Consider the following 22,148-nt stretch of genomic DNA (forward strand, 5'->3'; position numbering starts at 1 on the left):
CAATTTTTATACTACTATAATTAATCGCAATCTTATGCTTAGTAATAATAATAAGGCTAGTCTTCGAGTCCGAAGATTAGTGAGGAATGCAGTATTTCCCTTGGCTGCGCAGCCCCAGCTCAGACCAACATATTTTGACACATCCAGGTCTGGCCCGCGGGCCGTATTTTGGGCATCACTGCCGTAAACGGACAGCCCCTTAATGTGGTAGACCACTTCACATATCTGGGTAGTATAGTGTCAAATGACACCTTACTTTCAAGGGATGTTGAATAACCGTCTGGCCAGGGCTAGTAGCGCTTTTGGACGCCTTCACTTTTTCGACGACGGCTTGGTATCATGGTTTAACATTGTGAGTTTATGAAATTGGACTCTGAATGTAGAATCTACCAGGAAAGTGAACATATCTTTACTTTTTTGTTGAACATGTTAATAAGCCAACATATTTATTTTATATAGAAAATGTGGATGTATAATAAGACAACAACATGGCATTCTTGGTTTGAGTCGCGAATGAAAGTTTGTTAAACTAGAGGTTGGAGGATCCATGGGAATATGGTTTATACATAGACCGAAAGAGGCGGCAGCGTATGCAAATTCGTTTACCGCGTTCTGGAGGTCATATTCATTGTGAGCTAGCAGGGCGCAATCATCGGCATAGAGAAGCTCCGTTATGACCATCTCTTTTGTTTTTGTATGGGATAGTAGACGTCGAAGATTGAACACATTACCGTCAGAACGAAACCGGATATAGTTGCCTTCGTGCAATCGCTGCCTCATTTGACCCAGCATTGCGTCAAAGAAGATAGCGAATGGAGTAGGAGCCCTACTTCACACCATTTTCTATTGGGAAGTGATAAGAAAGGGCACCATTGTGTCCGATCTGGCCTCTTTATCCCACGTGAAGCTGCTTGAGAATGGAAAGGAACGGTGGGCATCCCAGCCTAGCTAAAATCCTCCACAAACCATCGCGACTGACTGTGTCGAAAGCCTTGGTGAGGTCCACAAAGGCAGCGTAAGTTCTTCTCTTTGCATTTTTCTTGTAATTGTCGCAGAACAAATATCATGTCAGATGTACCTCTACCGGCTCTGAAACCACATTGGCTTTCAGTTAAGATATCGTCCACTAAAGAGTGGGTTAGTCGGTCGAGCAACTTAGTATGAAGTCATTAATGATGAAAATTATTACAATAATTACAATAATTTATATAGCGCTGTCACATCCGATATTTAATGAAAGGAGTTTTATATTTTCAATAATGGGTCTTGATATATTCCTATACAAATGGCGTTTTTGAGAATGGACTAGGAGGAAGCAAGATCTTTTCACATTAAGTAAGTGCCTCTCTAACCGTTCTACTTTCTCTTGTCTTTAATGGAATGAGTTGCCTGAGTCAGCCAGGAAAACCAATGATTTAGCATATTTTAAGTCACAGATCAACATACATGACTAGATTGACACATGAAATGCGTAAGACGTAACAATTTTATTTTTTGAAGAAATGTCTGTAATCTGTAAGTAATACCAAAAAGCTTCAAACTCATTAGGCTGCTATTGTATTGTTTATAGTTTTCAGACTACATGCATGTATAAATAGAATATGTAATCCTACGAATGCATACATCCAGTTTTCCATGCGTTATCAAACTTTATATATTTTGTAGAGAATTAGGCTTACACCTATAAAATAACAGATGGGCGTAGCCGGGAGGGGAGGGTCTTCAAACCATCACTTGCCTCAGACCTCATTGTCTGAAAGGGAAATTTTACTTACTGCCCAGTGCAGCCAACTTAAGCAAACTACAGTCACCAAATTTCATGAGCGTAGCCAAAGGGGTTTTGTGGTTTCCCTTCCCCCTCCAGTACAAAAACTAAAGCATTTTACCATTTTCTACCCGTCGCTGGACTCCATTGAATAGCAGATTTGGTTTTTGATTTTTTTTAGCGAAAGAGTAGCAGGCTAATTGCAGTGTAGATGCATTTTTAGAGCTTAAAATAACGGAAATAATTCTTTGTTCCAGGGCTTCGCCCCGGACCCCACTAGGAGGAGCTCACAGCGCTCCCCCGGACTTCCTAGCTGCCCTTTGGCGGTGTGTACTGTCTTTCCACTAATTATAGGAAGAGAGTATTCTAGGCTAGAAAAAAAAAACGTTTGAAAGAATGAAAGATCCGAATGTAATGAAGATTAATTACATATACACGCACATTAATATATATATATATATATATATAAATTGCGGAGTGGGGTAAAAATACCGCCCCCCCCGAAAATATATGACATGCTATTTGTGGGCCGGTTTATATGGTAATGCCCGGGCCGATTTTGATACCCAGTCCGCCCCTGCAAAGACTCCATTTTTCTACATTTCCCACATATTCACTTTCGTTTTCCCTCATACAATAAAGCATAGCTGAAGGTCAAAGTTGACATGTATGGAAATTTCATTGTCAAAACGTTTCCTGATAAACGAGAATAGGTCCGAACTTAAGGCGATTTTAAACCACCAATGGACATCGGCCGAAAAAAATTCGCATATTATGCTTCTAAATAGATGAGGAAATAGCTAGAATAGCTAATTAAGGCTATTCATTCCGTTAAAAAAAAATATAATAAGCTTAAAAAGCCATTAATGATAATTTAGTCACTGATTTAATCTGTTTTTCTTTTTGTCTTATCTATTGTTATTGTTTGTAAACTGAAATATTAAAATAATAGGCCTAGTTTTAACCTTAACCCAATGTCTTCGATTTCGAAGATTAAGGATGAGTGCATTACGTGTTTCACATGAGTACGCCCAGTTACGACCAGCATATTTTCCCGCATTTTCTTTCCGTCTAAAATGTTTGACTCGCAGCTCTCCAACAGTCTCTCAGAGGTCATATGCTGGCAGTTACTTTCCTCTATGCCAGTGAGGGTGAAATGACGCTTCAGTTTATGTTAACAGCGCTTATTCGGGGGGGGGGGGGCTCTGTTTTGCCGTCCTCATTTTTTTTAACTGGCTGGTTAACCTCTTTATTATTACTAATTAATGATATTAATATGTGTACAAATGTTTAAAAGAAGTGCAGAATTCATTTTCACAGGGTTCTCCCCCACACCATTCTGAGATTAGGATTTCAGGAGATTTCCAAGAGTTTTCCAGGAGAAAATATTCGATTTCACGAGCGGAAAAAACGCGAACTATATATTTAGTAATAAATATAAGAATTACCATATAATATACATGTATAAAATTACAAGATCTCTCCTGAGCCTTTCGTCTCCATGCCCGAAACCCAAGCTTTTGTAGATCTGCCTCCATACATCATCAATACATCGAATTTGGGATCTGCCGTTTTTTTTATCGCGCGTAAGATTGTCATTTTCTATATTGAATGACACGGTATGACACCCCAAAATGACAATTTTTACCTATTTATTTCAGGAGATTTGTATGAGTTTTCTAAAGATTTTAATAATTTCTGGATATTTCCAGGACTTTTTCGTATATTTTGCAATTTCAGGAGATTTCCAGGAGCTCCTGGTAAATTAACAGGAGGCCGCGGGAAATCTGTTATAAGTTATAAAATGGTTTAAATTATTAATTTTACACCTAGAATTAGCACGGGTCCTATGAAAGTGCGGGTTCTATGAAAGTGCGGGGTCCACTTCGGTCGCATAGGTTGCAGTGGCCTAAGGCCGGCCCTGCAAAATAGCGGCGTATGCAACGCAGTGGCAACCCCTTGCCCTAGACCTGCGGTCGCAGACTGCGGCTCGCGAAATTATGCGAATCTTTGACTCATTAACAGCGTGTCGTTATGTTCACAATAACACAACTTGAACTTCTACTTCTACGGGGTTATACAAAATATTTGTCTTTAGTTGTAATCCCTTAGTTTATATTTCAGACCTTGTGATAGGGCAGATGATGTAACGGCCATCTGTTTCTGTGGTCCACGGTTAACGAGGACGAGGGTGTCATGTGGCCAGCACAACGACCAACCGCCTTTACTTTTTCCCAACTAATGTCAGGTACCCATTAGAGCTGGGTGGATTCAGAGGCGCCAAAAAGATCTCCTCCAAGATTCGAACCCGGTACCTCCGGTTCGGAATCCACCGTGCCTCCTATATAGAGTATGGAGTATAGAGGATTGTAAATCTCCAGTAGCATGGTATATTATAATTTATTTTTATGGTGATCATTTTTTAAGCACTTCCATAAAGCTGTCCTCATTTTAACGATACCCATAACAAAAATCTTTATAGCCCGTGAATTCAAGTAGTCTATCTGTATTGGGGATCAGACGTCCCGACTTAGGAGTGACAGTTCCGCTTTGGACCGTCTGTCATGCTTTTCATAAAACGCCAGAGCGGGACGGCCAATGTCCCGTTTCCATTTTTTTAAAAAGGCGATCAATGTCTCGCTTCTATTTTAATTTCTTCTTCTTCTTCGCTCTCATTTTAGGCATAGGGCCTACATGTTGGAGCAATCCTATATCTGAGATGAACCGTTTAGTGGTTTTCAGATCATAAAGATCCATATAGTTTTTCTTCTATAAGAGGGTTTTGGGGCCAGAGTCTTGTTCGGGCCTCTTGATATTAGCATACAATACAGCAAAGATCTAGCGAAGCCGCTGAACCAAAAATTTATCAGCGACACGCATTCCAATAGCTTGAGCCTATGCTGCTTTTTCTTTACAAAATATCTTACAGTGTAACAATGTTACAAAAAAAAAAAAAACAGTGACAGAACTCCAACAACAAGAGTCTTATCCCAAAGAAGAAGTAGGCCTACTCGAAAGTAATGAGTGAAGTGTTCACAAGATTCAAGGAAAACAAACTCAAGACTTCAGGGAAACTTCTTTGAACTCGTGCACAAGAAACAAAACCGTGTGAGTCTCATCGCACTAAGGCACCGAGTTGAGAAATCTATTCTCTGATAACACGGACATGGAAAGCATCAGTCTCCGTACAGGGCCAACTCACCATGCATACCAGTTTCTTTTTCACTCAAATGGCCGTTTTTTTGGGGGGTGAAGTATCGCGCACTAGTAAAGCAGATGGTTAACCGTTTCGTCTTCTTGCTGGCAGTGTCTACAACGCGAATCAAAGTTGGGTTTAAATTTAGCAAAATAGGCTCCGATTGAACAATGTCCCCTTCTGTACCTAAGAAACAAAACCTAACAATGGAATAAGACATTTCCGTGCACTCTACGTCACAAGGACACAGCTAGCGCGAGATAGCAGCGGGAATATCCTAGAATTAAAAATAACTCAAGCATACAAGAATGTGACCTTGACCAAAGAGCGTAAAAGTCTGATTTTTGTGTCAATCGCTATGCCTTTTTCTTTCCAGAGTGTTTTGAGTTTTGCAAGTGCTGCTGTGGACTGTGCAATTCTGGCAGGTAGATTAGGTTCCTTCGTCCAAAACGAAAGCTCCGAGCCCCGATGTAATTAAAACTTGTGACACTTGACAGCTTTTTTGTCTCTAATACTAATGTCCGTTTAAAACTATGTTAGCTATTGATTATAATATGTGTGTTTTACTTTCGGCATTGATTTGCATACCTTAAGTCAGCTAGCTTTTCCCCTGTCCCTACTCTCCCTACCATATCATTATCTATGTCATCCGCAAAGCGCAAGTTAGTAATTCTGTTTCCGCTAATGATTACCATACCTTCATAATCTTCAGGAGCATCCTTTCAAGGAAGATATTGGAAAGTGTTGGTGACAGTAGGCAGACTTAACTCACTCTAACTGTGGAATTAAGCTAGTCCACAATATTATTGTTGAAGTACACTGCACAAGTGACATGCTTTCGGTTTATCCATAAAACGCTGGAATAAACACAAGTTATGTTCCAGAAGTCACCCGTGACCCAATAAAACCTACTCAGCCCCTAAGATCACCGTAAATGGACCCTCCCTTAGCGTTGAAGACCACTTCACGTATCTAGGACGCATAGTGTTAAATGATGCATCGCTTTCAATGGAAGTTGATAACCGTCTGTCCAGGGCCACTAGTGCTTTTGGACGCTCCCAGGCGAGAGTTTTGCGGAATAAATCGCTACGCCTGCCTACAAAAATCATTGTCTAACAAGCAGTGGTTTTCTAACCCTTCTATGTGGATATGAGACATGGATACAGAATGCAACTAAGACTTCTTGAACGCTTTCACCAAAGATGCCTGCGCTCCATCATGGTAATACGGTGGCAAGAGCGTAATATAAAGTGCGATGTCCTTGCGAACGCCGGTGTATGGAGAGTATAGAAGGACTTCTTTATGGTCCTACAATTACTCTGGGAAAGTATCACGTATGGGTGACGAACGTAGGGTAAATCAAAAGCAGTCCTTTTCGATGAGCTGAAAGGTGGTCGACGTAATAGTGGTGCCTCACGGAAAGGCTCTAAAAACCAGCTTAGGGGCCAACTTGCTTAGCTGAGATAGAAGAAAGCACCTAACTTCAGCACGAGGCAGCTGGAGATCACTCACAAAGGCCACGGGACACACATTTGAGGCCAGAAGAAAAAGCCACTGCCGAGAACAGACGAAGACGGCGAAAAGAAAATCGAAATCGGCCACCTGCGGAAAATGGTTATGTCTGCGTTGGATGTGTCAAATTATGTAGGTCGCATGTGAGGCTGCGTATCCACGGTAAATAGGGACTACTACATTCCTCATTAATCTTCTGACTCGAAGACACGCCTTATTGGTGGCATGCTTGTAAACATTCTGGATTACTTCAATACTTGATTTTTTAAAAATTTATTTATGTTGAGCTTTTCCATTGTCTCACAGAATGCGCGTGCCCCTATTAAGCCAGACTCTGTTGAAAGCCTTCTTGAAATCAACAAAGACATTAAAGAGACTCTGTTGGTGTTGAATGTCAATGTCGGTTTGGACGACGTAGGGCATGAGATTCGCCAATGGGAAGAAAAAACACTCCACGGAAAATTTCCGGCTTTATTACATGGGGACAACATCGACAAGGCTGCTTCCTTAACATGGCTCAAAGCAGGTCATCTCTACCCTGAAACAGAAGGCTTTGTTACAGCAATACAGGACAGAGTAATCAGGACAAAAATTACGAGAAGCATATCCTGAAACTCAATGTTGTCGACAAATGCCGAAAATGTGGAAATGTGGGCGAGTCGATTGAACACATTATGGCAGGATGTCCAGCCCTATCAGAATCAGCCTACCTAAGTCGCCATGCATAACCAAGTTGCTAAGTTATTACACCAACACCTGGCTTTGACGTACAATTTGATCGGTAAGGACACTCCTCCTTATTATAAATACTCTCCACAAGAGGTTCTTGAGTCTACTGAACATCTGCTGTACTGGGATAGGCCTATTTTGACCGACAAAACGGTAGATTTCAATCGCCCGGACTGCTGTTCATCGATAAAAAAGAAAAAACCGCTACCATTATCGATATCGCCGTACCACTGTCTCATAATTTAAGAAAAACTGAGTTAGAAAAACAAAGAAAATATGGGAACCTAGGCTTGGAGATTAAGCGTCTATGGAAATTGTCCAAAATAACAATATACCCCATTGTTATATCAACTGAGGGGATAATAACAACTGATCTCACAGACACCTTCAAGGCCCTTAACATTCCTAGGAACATCCTCGTTGCCTGTCAGAGGGCGGTACGTACTGCTGCAGACCTGCCACATCACCAGAAAATTCCTCAGTGGAAACTGTTAAAGGGACTACGATGAATTTTGTTTCTCTTTAGCGAAACTCGACCCTGGCAGCGCAGAGAATGTCTACTCGTTCATTTGTAACATAATAATAATAATAATCTTTATTGTCCGTATGGAAATTTGTCTTACAATTTGTGCATTACACCAAACAAAAAACATTATAACTATAAGAAACCAAATTAGGATTTGTTCCTTTATGCTGCGATAGTGTCTAAAACCCGCTTGTTCCTCTGATATACTTTGTCCGTTATCTGTTTAGACGGTTTAGTATAATAACAAGACGCTGCGGTGGTTATGAGGCTGATAGTGCGGTAGTTTTGCCACAGTTGCAAATTGCCTTTCTTCGGTGCCGCAGGGTCCATAGTTTGAAGTTGTTGTATGGACGGACGCCGTAACTGTAGACTTGTTGTTAGCTCCTCCTACTTTATTGTTTGTCAGCTCCGACTTCCTCTTGAATCATTTTAATGTTTTATGAATAAAGTTGTAAACATGGCGGACAAGGCAGTCCGTAGTATTGGGTCGGGAGATCAACCCGTACCTATGAAATTATTTGCAACATGGGAAGTAGAGAAATCATCGCCAAACTGTATTCCAAGGTAATATATTCTAGTATTCTAGATATAGATCTAGTTCTAGTCTATCTAGATAGTAGTGTAGCGCCGTAGTGTAGTCGTAGACGCAATCACTATCACAGCATTCACTCACTCAGAGTCAGACCGACTCAGTCAGTGGCAGTGAAGTGACAGTATCTAGAGTCTAGATCTATAATCTAGCACTATAAGTATAAGTATTGTCACTAGTGTAGATCTAGAATACTAAACTAGATCTACTTAGACTAAGTCTTAGAATCTATAATACTAAAATGTCTAGATCTAGATTCTTCTAGATCTAGAATCTACATGATATGACAATGATATTATTGATATGATCATAATATGATCAATTATGATCATTTATGATGATACTACAAATCATCCAAATGCTCAATACTAGATAATACTAATAATAGATCTATCATTAGTCATTAGTATCATGGTAGATCTTAGTCACTAGACTAGACTCTAAGATCTATTCTAAGAATCTAATAAGTAAATCTAGTGACAGTAATGACCAGTAGAGTCTTTAGTGACTACACTCACACTGTAGTTACACACAGTGTAGTCATAGTCATAGTGTAGTGATGTAGTGTCATAAGTAAAAATCTCAATAGTGACAATTGTCTCACTGCTCCACTCACTCTGTCATACTCATACTCACACAGAGTCACACAATCATAGTCTGAGTAGATTTGACTAGATCTACTAGTGACATAAGATCTAGAATCTAGTCATTATCTCAAGCCTCAGACTCAGTCTAGCTAGAAAAATGATCTCTTAGAGAGTATAGAGTGTAGATCTTATCTATCAGGGGTGGGCAATCCTTTTCTGTTGATGGCCGCAAACAAAATTGTTATATTATATTATGCCATTTAATTTACATTAACCCTCCCAATGAGGAATTACAACATAAAGAGTTAGCAATTTCTAAAGCTAATTTTACTTATAATTTTTACATTACATTTTAATTTTATGTTTGTCTTTTACATCACAAAAATTAACCACAAATGTACAGTTGTACTTAATGTGAAGTATTTAATCGCTTGCACTCATGGATAATGTTCTGAGACTGTGTAACTAGCTTACCTAGTTGTTGTCCTTGTGACTGCTTTGAAATAATTGTCAGTTGACGTCGACCTGTTCTTACACTTGTTTATTTTCAAACAAGAAAATAGATCTACTTGTTCACAGATGTATTTGTACCCAAATAATGTGAACATTTAGCAGCAAAGTTTTTGAAGTGTGAAAATGCAGCTTCTAACACCCATATAAAACTTAAGGTGAAGAACTTTTGTTTCAGGTTATTATTTGCTTGGAGGTGTGGCCTCTGGAGGATGAATCAGCTTTTGTACTAAATGGTGAACTGAGTTTATTAAAAACTGGTTCCAAGTTCTTGACGTCTTAAAATTTGTTTTAAAATTCCACAATCAAGGAATCCAAATAAGACTTCTCTACTTTTCAACCATTTCACTAGAAATAGTTTCACCTTTTAGCAAGGGACAATGACATAAGCCTGTTTTCAATTGCTTGCCCTGAGAAATGGGATAGCTTTGTTTGAAAATATTTAGCAGCACATACATTTCATGTGCAAACAACCCATTACAATAATGGCCTTGGCAAACATGAAGTATGTCTTCCACTCTTTATCAGGACTATTAGTAACAAAGTCACAGTCCCTCCCTCCCTCCCTCTCTGTGTGTGTGTGTGTGAAGGCTGGAAAGTAAAGTATGGACAGGGGTGGGTGAGTACGCCTACTGGGTGTCAAAATTGTCTCCCTTGGAGAGAAAAAAAAAATCTAGGTCTTTTTGATGCTATTATTGTATATTGAGTATATTATATATATAGAGACTATGTTTGGGAAAATACAGAAAATAAAATACACGTTTAACAGAAAGCTTGCCGTCAAAACTCCATCTTAGCAAGCGCCTTAGGAAACCTGTGTTTGAAATTACATGTGAATCATTTTGCTAGTTTAAGAGATCTCTTGGTGTCTATAAATAAGTCAGTTTGTTGGTGGTATTTTACAAACATACAGATTATAAAAAAAAACACTCTGTAAATGGATTTGTAAATTAGCATTGTCTTAATGACCCTTTTAATAAATCATTTTCCTTCTACAAAACTACATAGAATTACACTCATCAGTGGGCATTTGGTGTGAATTTCACTTTAACTCATACTAAACACTCAACAACACTTTAAAAGAATATTTTTACTTTTTTTTTAGTTTTTATTTAAGCGTTGTTTTTTTTTTTGTTTGTTTTTTTTAAACTTTATAAGCTAGAAAAGCATTATATTTGATCAGTTTAGTAATAATAATTAATAATAATTTTATTTATAAAGCGCTGTTAACAAACAAAATGTAGGCTCAAGGCGCTGTAACAACATTACAAACATAAACACAACTGCCGAAATAACAGTTAATCTAAAAAAGTTTTAAACAAGTAGGTCTTAATGTTCTTCTTAAAAGTGGTATAGCATGTTGTCTGTCTGAGATCAATGGGGAGTGAGTTCCAAACCTTTGGTCCGTGAACTGAAAAAGCACGCAGACCGTAGCTTTTGAGGGAGAAACGTGGCACTACTAAAAGCGTTGAGTCCATTGAGCGCAGGGTTCTCTGGGGGACATATGGAGTAATCAGTTCGCTAAGGTACAAGGGCATCTCATTGTTATATATACACTGATGACAAAGTGTGGCGACCTTGTAATCGATTCTCGCTTTCACGGGAAGCCAATGGAGCGTGCGCAAGAGCGTAGTAGCAGAATCTTGTCTAGTTTTTTTAAGGACTATTCGAGCGGCGTTGTTCTGTATACGTTGCAGCTTGGCTATTTTGTCATCAGGTATACCTGCTAGCACGGTGTTGCAGTAGTCAAGGCGGGAGAGTATGAATGCCACAGCTAGCGTTTTTGTTGACTCCGTTGTTAAATATGGTCGGATCTGGCCTAATCTGCGCAGCTGCAGATAAAGACCTTTGCAGAGCTGATTTATGTGTGGGTCGAAAGATAGTGTTGAGTCAAAGAAAACTCCAAGATTCCGCACTACATGGACAAAAGGAACATGGCAGTTCGTGATAAAGAGAGAATCTGTGCTTTCAACTTTTGAGACATTGTTCCTAGTGCCAATCTTAATTATTTCTGTCTTGTCTTCGTTCATCTTGAGTTTATTTTCAACCATCCAATCGCTCACCCTTGCAACGGTACCACTGATATTCTCTGCCAGATGGGACACCTCTGAGGGTACTGATGAATCGTATAACTGTGAGTCATCGGCAAAGAAATGGTATAAGATGCCGGTTGGCCGTATGACACCGCTGAGTGGATATGTGTACATAGTGAACAGTACTGGGCCTAGAACTGATCCTTGGGGTACTCCGTACTTCAAAAGTAAGCTTGTTGATTCCGTCCCGCTAACAACGACACTTTGGGTGCGTTCCGTCAGGTAGGATCCAAGCCACTTTAGGACGACTCCTGCTAAACCAAAAGTTGCAGAGAATCTGGCCATCATAATTTCATGGTCTAGCGTATCAAAGGCTGCGGACAAGTCCAGCATAGAAAGAATTGATATGTGGCCTTTGTCGGAATTGTGAAGTAAGTCGTTTAGTACCCTGACCACTGCTGTCTCTGTGCTACGGCATTTCCTATATGCAGATTGAAATTCTTCCAAGAGACAGTACTGTTCAAGATGAGAAAGAATTTGCACTAACACGATGCGCTCCAGAAGCTTTGACAGGAAGGGAAGATTTGAAACCGGGCGATAGTTTTTTAGACATTCCGGGTCAAGACTGGATTTCTTTAATAAGGGCCTGACAAGTGCATGCTTAAATTGCTGTGGTACAATGCCTGAAGTCAGTGAAGAGTTCACAATGTTGGTAATTGTAGGTACAAGCTCATCTAAACATTCAAGGAGCAAGGAGGTTGGAATGGGATCAAGGTCACATGACTTATTTGGCATCTTCAAAATAGTACTTTTGACATAATCTTCAGATACACGCTGAAACTCGCAAAAAGGAGTATTTTGAAAAATTGGAGAGTGGTCAAGCTGTGATGAGAGGGATGGCATGTCATTTCTAATCTGCTCAATCTTCCCAATGAAGAATCTATTGAAGGAATCAGGAAGTTCAGATAATGGGATAGATGACGGCAAACGTTCGTTATTTGCTCCCCCTAACATTTCAGCGGTGATCCTGAATAGCTCCTTTGAAGAATCAGAATTTTCGATTTTTTGTCGAATATGACTAGCTTTTGCGTCTCTAATCATACGGTTAACCTTGTTTTTTTCTCGTATGTATATTTGTCGATGTATCGTCAGACCTGTCTTTTGAAATGTACGTTCGGCACGTCGGCGAATAAGTTTGGCAGTCTTTATGTCTTCCGTCAACCAGGGTGCAGATGGCCTAACTGAGACTGTACGAGTGACAAGAGGTGCATGGCTGTCCAGCAACTTTTTCAAGCAAGAATTGTAATTGCTGAGAACGTCTGTGTTGATCTGTTGCAACAGCAAAGAGGTCACATCCATTTTGAAGGAGGCAATATCTATGGCTTTAAGTTTACGGGAAGTCACGTTTTTCTTTGGCCTTTTTGCTTTTGATAGGCGCATTTCAAAGTTTACGAGAAAATGATCTGACAAGCCGCGGTCTGAGACATTGAGTTTGGCTACAAGCTCACTTGCATTTGTAACAATCCAGTCAAGAGTATGGCCTTTGACGTGTGTCGGAACATTTATCAGTTGGTCTAAGTTGCGATCCTTTAGCGCATTTTTCAGCGACATCGCGTATGTCTCATTTTCACTGTCAAAATGCAAGTTCACATCGCCTATGACAAATAGATCTTTTGTTGATATGTGACTGTCAAGGAGGTCTTGAAATTCTTCGATGAAAACTTTTGTTGTCAGTTTATTTCTCTTGCTTGGTGGTGGGCGGTACAGGAAAATAAAAGTCAGTGTTCTACTGTGGTGGGAAAGGCGAAACTTGCACATCTCAAAGGTCGTGTACGTTGAGCTTTCAGGTCTTATTGTTACATACTTGGCTAGACTATCTCTGTACAGTATTGCTAAGCCCCCTCCGCTGCCTGTTTTTCGAGGTAGACTCTTTAAAATAAAGCCTGGGGGCGTTAGCTCAATGGTTCTTGGCTCATCACCAACTTCTTTAAACCATGTCTCACTAAGGAAAACGATGTCGTAGCTATCATCAGTGATGGTGTCTGCAAGCTCAAGGGTTTTGTTACTGCATGACTGGGCGTTGAGGTGCATTATTTTAAGCAGACTGGAGGATATAGTCACCAGAGGCGTAGCACATTTTGAAGACACCGGAGGAGTAATATCCCGAATTATAGGTTTTTGATGGGGACATCTGACCTCTGTTGTGTGAGGAGCAATAGGGGTGGGGTGGTTAATAAAACAGTTTAGTAGGGAACTGCTGAACTCTGTCGTAGAAGAAATGACAGGGGTAGGGGTGGGGTTAACAACACAGTTAAGAGTCCTGGAAACTGTGCGACATGTATCTGTTGAGTTGAATTGCGGTAGGTTATACCATAGGCGAATAAGACGCCCAGCCCTAGACCCACGAACTGTCGGCAGTTTACGCCCGATGCCAAGTCGACGAATATTTCGGAAAACCTCGCTGTCTAGTCGTGATTTGAGTAACACACATGTGCGTCCTATGCGACGTAATAGATTAGCGTCCATGACTCCAGTACGGTGATTTGACACACTAGGACTGATGACACACAGGTTTGCGCTCCGACTGCTATGTAGTGGCCACGGTACACGGTTTTACCAAGCACATCAATCCCTCGGGCTATGAGTATCACTCTGTTACTGTTTATATAGATGCTTGTTAAACTAAAGGATAGTAAATGAATACAAAAACTAATTAAATTTAATTAACGTGACTTAAATCTATCAAACTAAATACACCAATCTATAGACGAAATCAACACAAATCTAATGGTATAAGAAAGATCACTTAGCTCTAGAAAATAGTAACATATCAAATTATTTTCAAAGTAAATGTCTTTAAAATAAAAAGTTATCAATGATCAGCAAATAATCTTAATTTTGTCTCAGGACCAATGCATGATTGGTCATTTAGGTTATTTTAGAAACATGGCTGTGACAAAAAAATTTTTTTTATAAAACCATTTATATATATATATATATATATATAAATTATATATATATATATATATATATATGTTTTTCTGTTTACAATGTAGGCTTTAATTTTTTAGTCGTTTTGAAATTTATTTGTCACTTTAATAAGGATTTTCCTTTTGTTATGTCATTTTGATAGATTTAGGACCAAACATTCATTAATATAATATACATTTAAATTTATTGATATAAGATGAAACATTCATTGATATAGGATCAATACATTCATTGGTGTAAGAGTATACATCCGTTGATTGAAGACCATACATTCTATATTTTAAGTGACTATATTACTAACATATTCAAGTTTTAGCTGATTTTTTTGGTGAATTTTTTTTTTTATGTATTTCACTTTCAATTGAAAAAATGTAAAAATATTTTTAGTGATTTTAATTTTTTAGTATTTTTTTTTTTTTTGACAGGCAAAAAATAATAGCCTTTAAGTTAAAACTAAAAATCACAATAAACCAATGATTGAATTTAAAAATATGTATCATGCGTCATCTAGATATATTAATATAGCAATAGAGCATCTAGATATCTAATAAATGTGATAGTTAAATTGAGTCTCATCTGGCCCTGCTGGACAATTGACGCAATGCCTAGCCAGTCCAGTGTTTGGACAATGTGCAAAAGTTTGCAGAGCAGTGACAAGTAATGTGATCACTTGCTAATGCTTTCTCATGGGCAAGCAGATTTAAGCACAAACAGAGCCATTGAGAAAACAGAAAAAAATATTGTGTGACTTTCATTATTAAGTTTAGAGGATTGCTAAGCAACTAATGTGGCAAGTCAGCATTATTTAAATGTTAGAAGATCCTTCTGTTTGACTTCAATAGAATAACTCAATCTATTTTCTTCACTATAAAGAGTAATCAGAATATAAATATTAATAAATAAAAATTGACAATGATTAAAACAAGAGATGGTTTACTTACAGAACAGGCAGAGACTCAGTTGCAATTGTTAGTTTTTTTTTGTTTGGCATTTCTTTTAAAACTTATTCACAAGATTCCCTACAACATTCAAAATAATTATATATATACATATCTATGACCTTAACATCATCTTCCCCATAGATTGCAAGATCACAAAGGAGTGCTTTTCTTATTTCTTTACTACATTTATATTTAAAAGATAAGGGCAATGTATTTATGGATGGCTGCCTTGGTTATACAGTATGCGCGCTTGACTGTCATTTGGTCATCTCTGTGGTCCAGGGTTCATATCCTGCCTGCTTCAATCCCCCTTTGTTCTGCAGCAGTTTGGACTAGAAAATTTATTATTTTCAAGTTTGAAGGAACACATTTTACAAACAAACATCTAGACTTGAATACATTTTTTTCTTACAAATTTTGGAATAATTAAACTATATAAAATATGTGCTCTGTGCCTTGGCATCAGTGGCATCTATGTTAACACAATTGTGAAGTCCACATCTCGTAGCCCGTATATAACATGTATTTAGTTTCAGCTTTGCATGATCAGTGAAGATAAAATTTTCTTTTTTAGAAATTTGAAATAGCAAAATCCATTTATTAAGAAAGAAAGTGTGGCCTATTCAAGACACAAAATGAATTCTTCTTACAAGACTGATCTAATATAGAAGTATATTTGCTTTAGAAAATATTCACCAAAGCCTAAAATGTTAATTAAACATTATGCTAACAAATGTTTATTTTTTTAGCTCTTAATTTAATTAATACTATTGTCTTTATCTTGCTCAAAATGTATTATTTTCTTTTAAAATTAAGTATACATTATTTTGTGGAGCTGCACATAAAACAATTTTTTTTTAAACAATGGCATTGACACGCATTTGCTTAAATCTTGTTGTGTATGTCATATGAGATAGAAAATGTGTTTTCATTATTTGCTGTTTTAAATCATGGTGTAATATCCTATTTTTAGTCTTCTAACTATATATCCCTTTTTAGATTAAATATACATGTATATATATTGTATGAATACATAAATATAATATAAAAAAGAAAAAGACTTAATGTTAATAGATTGTTGTCTCAATTCATTTTTAAGGTCAATTGTAAAAGTGATTAAGGAATGAGTAGATGTGTAACAAAAATGAATTAACAATCAGTAACATCATGGTGTGGTTAGGAATGATCCTCAAGATAGCATTTACTCACATTGTTAACTTTTTTTTTTTTTTTTTTTAATTTCTAAATTAAATTCTGGTCTTAGTGAGATGTGTCATAGAGAAATGTGGCTGATGGTCTGTTGTTAGGTGTGAGGGCTGATGATTTGAGTTGTGTTGAGTCCACAAATATTTGTGTTCTTACCCTTTCTCTTACCCCTGGCAATCAAATTGTTAAATAGAAACAATCTGATATAAACTTTGTCACATGTAAATTATGAGTGAGTCTGGTGTGAATGTACACTTTGGTTTCTTATAGTTATAATGTTTTTTGTTTTGTGTAATGCACAAATTGTAAGACAAATTTCCATACGGACAAAGAAGATTATTATTATTATTATATTCAGAGTATTGGTGATGTATGCTTTTTAGATTGGTTGCTTGGTTCTCAGTGATGGCTACAGTTTATTCTTTGTTGGGCTACAAATTCGCTATTAGAATGGCAACAACCATTCTTCCAATGTCGCAGTTCCTGAAGTTACCTTGTCAACTTTCACCATGCTGCATCCTTTTTCTCGAAGGGTTATTTTGTGTTCTTATAACTCTGTGTTCAGTCTGATATCTGTTTGTTTATGAAGGACAAAAGGCATAGTCTGACCTTATGAGAATAACAAAATAAAAGAGAAATTTAATTTGGCTGTATTGTTACATCATTTGTATTTATTGAAAATCAATTTCTTTTCTGTTTAGATTATGTAGTCTCACATTAACACGTCTCATTGTACTTAAACCATTGGAAACAGAGCTAACATCACTTTTAATTGCTGTCAAAATGCAGGTAAATAGTGGGATACATTGAACTTATTTTAATTGAAAAAAAAAAACAGCTATTGGAGATTTTCATACATGACAGAAAAACTGCAAATTTGTAGTGTATTTGGTGTACACAATGAAGTGTTGACAAACTAGATGTTTTCTGAAAGGTCTTTGATAGCACAAAATCATTTCAATATGGAATAAACATTAAACTTTCATTCTATGACTTATTTAAAAAGAAATGGATAACTTACTAGCAGTTTTAAAGAAGATTTGATAGGAAGATCAACTGTCTTACATTGAGATACTTTTTAAAAGGATAAATCAATGCTTTTTTTCTTTTTTATTTAGTTGACAACATAGAAGATCGAGTGTTTTTGACATTGTTTGGTTTATTGTGAAAATCTCCAATAAAATGTGCTTATTTTGAATGTTTGTGTTTATCAGTAATAAACAGGCTGTAAGTTTTCATCATGTTTATGGCTATAATTAAAAAAAAACGAAATGGAAAAGTGGTTTGAGTGCTGGGACAAGTCCCAAAAAGCCAGTGGAGTCTGGGAGCGCATGAGGCGCCCTGACCGCACTTCCCCATGGTGGAGGCTGTCCAGGCCTGAGAAAGCTATTATAGCACACTGCTGGACAGGCCACTGTCCTGTTGGCTCATATTTCTCACGGCTATGGCTAAATTTCGATTCACTGTGCCCCGCTGCAGGGAAAAAGAGGAAACCATGCCTCATATTCTGTTTGACTGCCCCAGACTTGCTCTCCATTTTGACAAGTCTGGGAAACCAAAAATTCTCGACCTGTATGGTGACATGTATGCACTAGGCAAGACAACAGGGTTTCTGTCCAGGGCTTTTGCAAGAAGAGGATTTAAGCCTCTCAAGCCCTCACTCAAATGGAGTTTGATGATGATGATGATGATCAGTAATGCTCACTAGTATTAAAAAGAAAGAATGTACTAGTCCATAATTTTTTATATGTTTCTTTAGAACTCTAAAAGAATTCTCAGATCCAATGAAATAAGAGTGCCACCTGGAGGATTGTTAGATACAGACCTGGATCTATCATTTTCATTACAGGTTAGATTGGCGGAATATTTTATGAATATTTAAATGTTAAAAAAGTATAATATGTGTGATTTAAAAAAAAACAGACATTAAATATTTTAGATCCTGTAGAAGTTTAAAATAGTATTTGGTTTATCAATAGTTTGTTTTTTGTGCTAGTACCCACACTTCCTGAAGCGTGATGGTAACAAGCTACATGTTATGCTACAGCGGAGGAAGAAGTACAAGAACAGAACATTTTTAGGGTTTAAAACACTGGCTGTAGGCCAGGTGAACATGTCTCAAGTAAGTCTTGTCCTCAGCCTTAATCTGCAGTCACTATTCCATGTTGTCTAGTTAATTGAGACTCAGACTGTATATTTAACTTCCTGTTTAGTGAAGTTCTCTCATCTGGCAATTGTCTTTCTTCTCCTAGGTACTTCAGTGTTCCATGGACAGAGAACTCAACTTATATAGTGATGTGAAAGACCAGACAAACCCTGTGGCTAAATTGGTTTTATTAGGTCTAACCAGCCAACCTGTTGACCATGAAATAAATGGACACAGAAAAAATGCTTCCTCTGATGTTGGTAAGTGTAATTTAACTTAAAAATGTTCTTTTTTTTTTTCCATTAAATTCCTTCAAAAGTTTTATAGAACCTATTTTCATGTCAGGCTACTTAACTTTCCCTGTTGTTGTAACCATTTTAAGTACAATTTCATCTCAGGTTGTTTCAATGTACTTACTAATACAAGAAACTTTTATAGTTCAGTGTACTATCCCCAGAAATGAGGTCTGGCTTAGTTAACTAGAATGCTTCTCTTGAACTAAGAGAATGCTTTACAGACTGAACAGGCCTTCTTTTGTCCTCTCATTGAAAACACTTCTCTTGTTGGACATCCAATGCTTTAGCTTACAGTAGCTTTAGATTAGAAGATTAGGGTTAGGATTAGGTACTAACATCTTTGTTTGTGAAGATAAATGTGGTTGGTCATTGTATAGGCAATGTCACAATGATTAAATGGTTGGCCACAGAAGGAAGTAATTCTTCAGAACCTGATATTCCTTTGAGGGAAATGAAATGGTCTGCAATTATTTCCAAGGCAACAGCAAGGGAGTTAAATGTCTGTTATCTAATAATCATAAGTTTAGGTGAGTTTCAATTGTACTTGAGTATGTTTATTCACAGATCGTTCTCCTGATATTGATAATGACAGTGATGATGATGATGTCCCAGAATATAATGACGACTCTTCCAATGAGGATCTAAGTGATAGCGAGCCAACAATGACAGAGCCAAGAGCTAGACAGAGAAAACATAGTAGATCTAAGGCTCGGCCAGCAGTTACAGTAAATAAAGTCTTGCTCTTTCATTTTTTTCAATAAGACTTTATATTTATCAACTTAAAATGAAATAAAGAGAAGTTCCTTTTGTTTCTCTTGTAAATAATAGTTTGTTTTTTCTAGTAAGCCCAATGATTGCCTTATTTTTACTTGAACATGACTTTTCATATTTTTTTTTAGCAACGGAATATCAAGCAGAAATTCAGGGCACTATTAAGAAGATTTAAAATCTCTGAGGATGTAAGTGTTATATTGTTTAGTGTTGATTGTCTTTCATTTTCTCACCAACACCCTTAGAAGACTTACAATGTCCAATTACAATGCAATCACACACAAAGGCACAGTTTGCCACTTTTAAAAGAAGCATTATCCTTGATTTCTTTAAAATATGAAAATAATCTCAACTAGTCATATGTGTATCCCCATGAGACTGGTCGTCTGTGTATCCCCATGAGACTGGTCATCTGTTTATCCCCGTCAGACTGGTCATCTGTTTATCCCCATCAGGCTGGTCATCTGTTTATCCCCATGAGATAAGATGAGACTAGTCAGTCTAAGCAATACTGATGTTTGTAGTGTTTATAATTTGTATATCAGTTATAGCCCTTTCAAGACCTATTCTTGTGTGTTAGTTGAACCTTACTCTTAGCCTAACAAAAGCTTGTTTTCTATTTGTTCCCACTAGGTTCTTACAACATTAGACTCAGAGGCTGATCATGACCAAATTCCAAACACCCAAGAGCTTGATGATCTTTTTGATGAGCTTGAAGACTCGGACAGTGGTCCAGAGCTGGATACTATGAGTGTTATGTCCACCCCTAAGCCCAAGTTGAAGTAGGTTGCAAATATTTTCTTCATTGTGTAAATATTTTATTTCTTCTTGGTTTGAAATACATTTTTTCTTTTCGTTATGACAAGCTTATTAAGGTTGTTGTTTTTAATTTTTGGCATCTTTCTTTTTCTTTTTTTTTTCTTTTTTTTTATTTAAAGAATAGAACTGCGTTTGACTGTTTTATTTAAAAAAAACTTGACTTGTTTGAAAGCCAATGAAATCTTTGAATGACGATTACAAAACTTATTTCAGACCTTTCTTTGCTGGCAGAGGTTCTACCCCTGAATCCAATGAACAACCTAAGTCTTCCTCACAGGTAGTGTGTACCATTATATCCATCAGTTTTTATGTCCTCCTTTGATATTGTGTAGCACTTTATGTAACTACAAATATTGTAAGTAGAGTCTAATTTATAATTATATATTGCCCTGCTCTCAGCGCAGACATAAATCATTATTTAAGCATTTTAAAGAAATAAAGTTTATTGAAAATTCTCTAATGACAATTTTTTAATATTGAATGTCAAAAAAATGTAAGAAATGATTATCGACTTAAGAAAAAAAAAAGAAAGAAAATGATATTGTTTCAGTAGCAGGGGAGAGCATAGAAATAGTTCAGATCTTCAAGTACCTTGGAACTGTGTTAGACAATAAATTCAATTTGATTGAAAACAGATTACAACAGATTTGTATTAAATTAATACATTTTTACTACCTGAACTGTGAATGGACCTTGTTTTTAATTACTTAACACATATAAAATTTAGCATTTGAGATATGAAGCTGGAAGGGGAATAACTCTTGAGGGATTATGGCCATGACATGGCCTAAATTATGCAGATGTGCCAACAACTAAAAATATCAAATATCATATCACAGATTACATCACCAAAATAGGGCAACAAAGATTAAGGCTACTAAGAAAACTAATCCTTTAATGTTAGCGAAAAGCATTGTCAATGTTTTACGGTTTTACTATGCTTTTATCTGCAGTATTTAAGTTTCAACATTACTACCTGGTATGGCAATCTGAACATAAAAAATAAAAATAGTTTATAAAATTGTAAATGCTGCTAGTAAGATCATAGGCAATTGAACACCTATTTGAGAACAACATTGCTAAGAAAGCTATTAAGATTTTTAAGCATAAAAAATCACCCTCTTCTTCATCATTTAAACATTTGACCATCACAAAGAATATATAAGACACCGATCACAAAAACAAATAGACACACTAATTCTTTTGTTCCTTTGACAATTAAATTGTTGAACAATATATGTAAATTTCACATGTTATGTTAAAGAGAGACTGGGGTATGAACATATATCTTGTGTGCTAACGTACAAATGTGTCCCCTAATCATGTATTGTTTTTTTTGTAATGTACAATTGTAAAACAAATTTCCTCACTGGTAATAAAGATTATTATTATTATTAAGATTAGGCATCCTTCATAGATATTTGTTTGATTTGTTGAAAAATGGGAAAGAACTTTTGTATTGAAAAAATAATTGTTTATCTTTATGTCTTCAGAAATAATTTTTTTGGCCGATGTCAATGAAAATGTTAAT

General features: G+C 37.0%; 1 protein-coding gene across 5 annotated transcripts in view; it reads left to right on the top strand.

The window, feature by feature from the left end:
* Nucleotides 1–8,140: 8,140 nt before the first annotated feature.
* LOC106063744 (phosphofurin acidic cluster sorting protein 2-like) overlaps nucleotides 8,141–22,148 on the top strand; it is a 30,802-nt gene continuing 16,794 nt past the window's right edge. For 3 of the 5 annotated variants that reach the window (XM_013222201.2, XM_013222198.2, XM_056022175.1), the window contains exons 1-9: nucleotides 8,142–8,292; nucleotides 17,287–17,374; nucleotides 18,345–18,434; nucleotides 18,582–18,707; nucleotides 18,838–18,991; nucleotides 19,592–19,752; nucleotides 19,927–19,986; nucleotides 20,432–20,580; nucleotides 20,831–20,894. In XM_013222201.2, the coding sequence (XP_013077655.2) occupies nucleotides 8,168–8,292; nucleotides 17,287–17,374; nucleotides 18,345–18,434; nucleotides 18,582–18,707; nucleotides 18,838–18,991; nucleotides 19,592–19,752; nucleotides 19,927–19,986; nucleotides 20,432–20,580; nucleotides 20,831–20,894 (1,017 nt within the window). In that variant the 5' untranslated portion in view covers nucleotides 8,142–8,167. Of the gene's footprint in view, nucleotides 8,293–17,286; nucleotides 17,375–18,344; nucleotides 18,435–18,581; nucleotides 18,708–18,837; nucleotides 18,992–19,591; nucleotides 19,753–19,926; nucleotides 19,987–20,431; nucleotides 20,581–20,830; nucleotides 20,895–22,148 lie in introns of all 5 variants that reach the window. The other 2 variants (XM_013222200.2, XM_013222202.2) reach the window with 2 other exon arrangements.

Source organism: Biomphalaria glabrata, chromosome 3 (genome assembly GCF_947242115.1).
Source record: "Biomphalaria glabrata chromosome 3, xgBioGlab47.1, whole genome shotgun sequence".
NCBI classification, from domain to species: domain Eukaryota; kingdom Metazoa; phylum Mollusca; class Gastropoda; family Planorbidae; genus Biomphalaria; species Biomphalaria glabrata.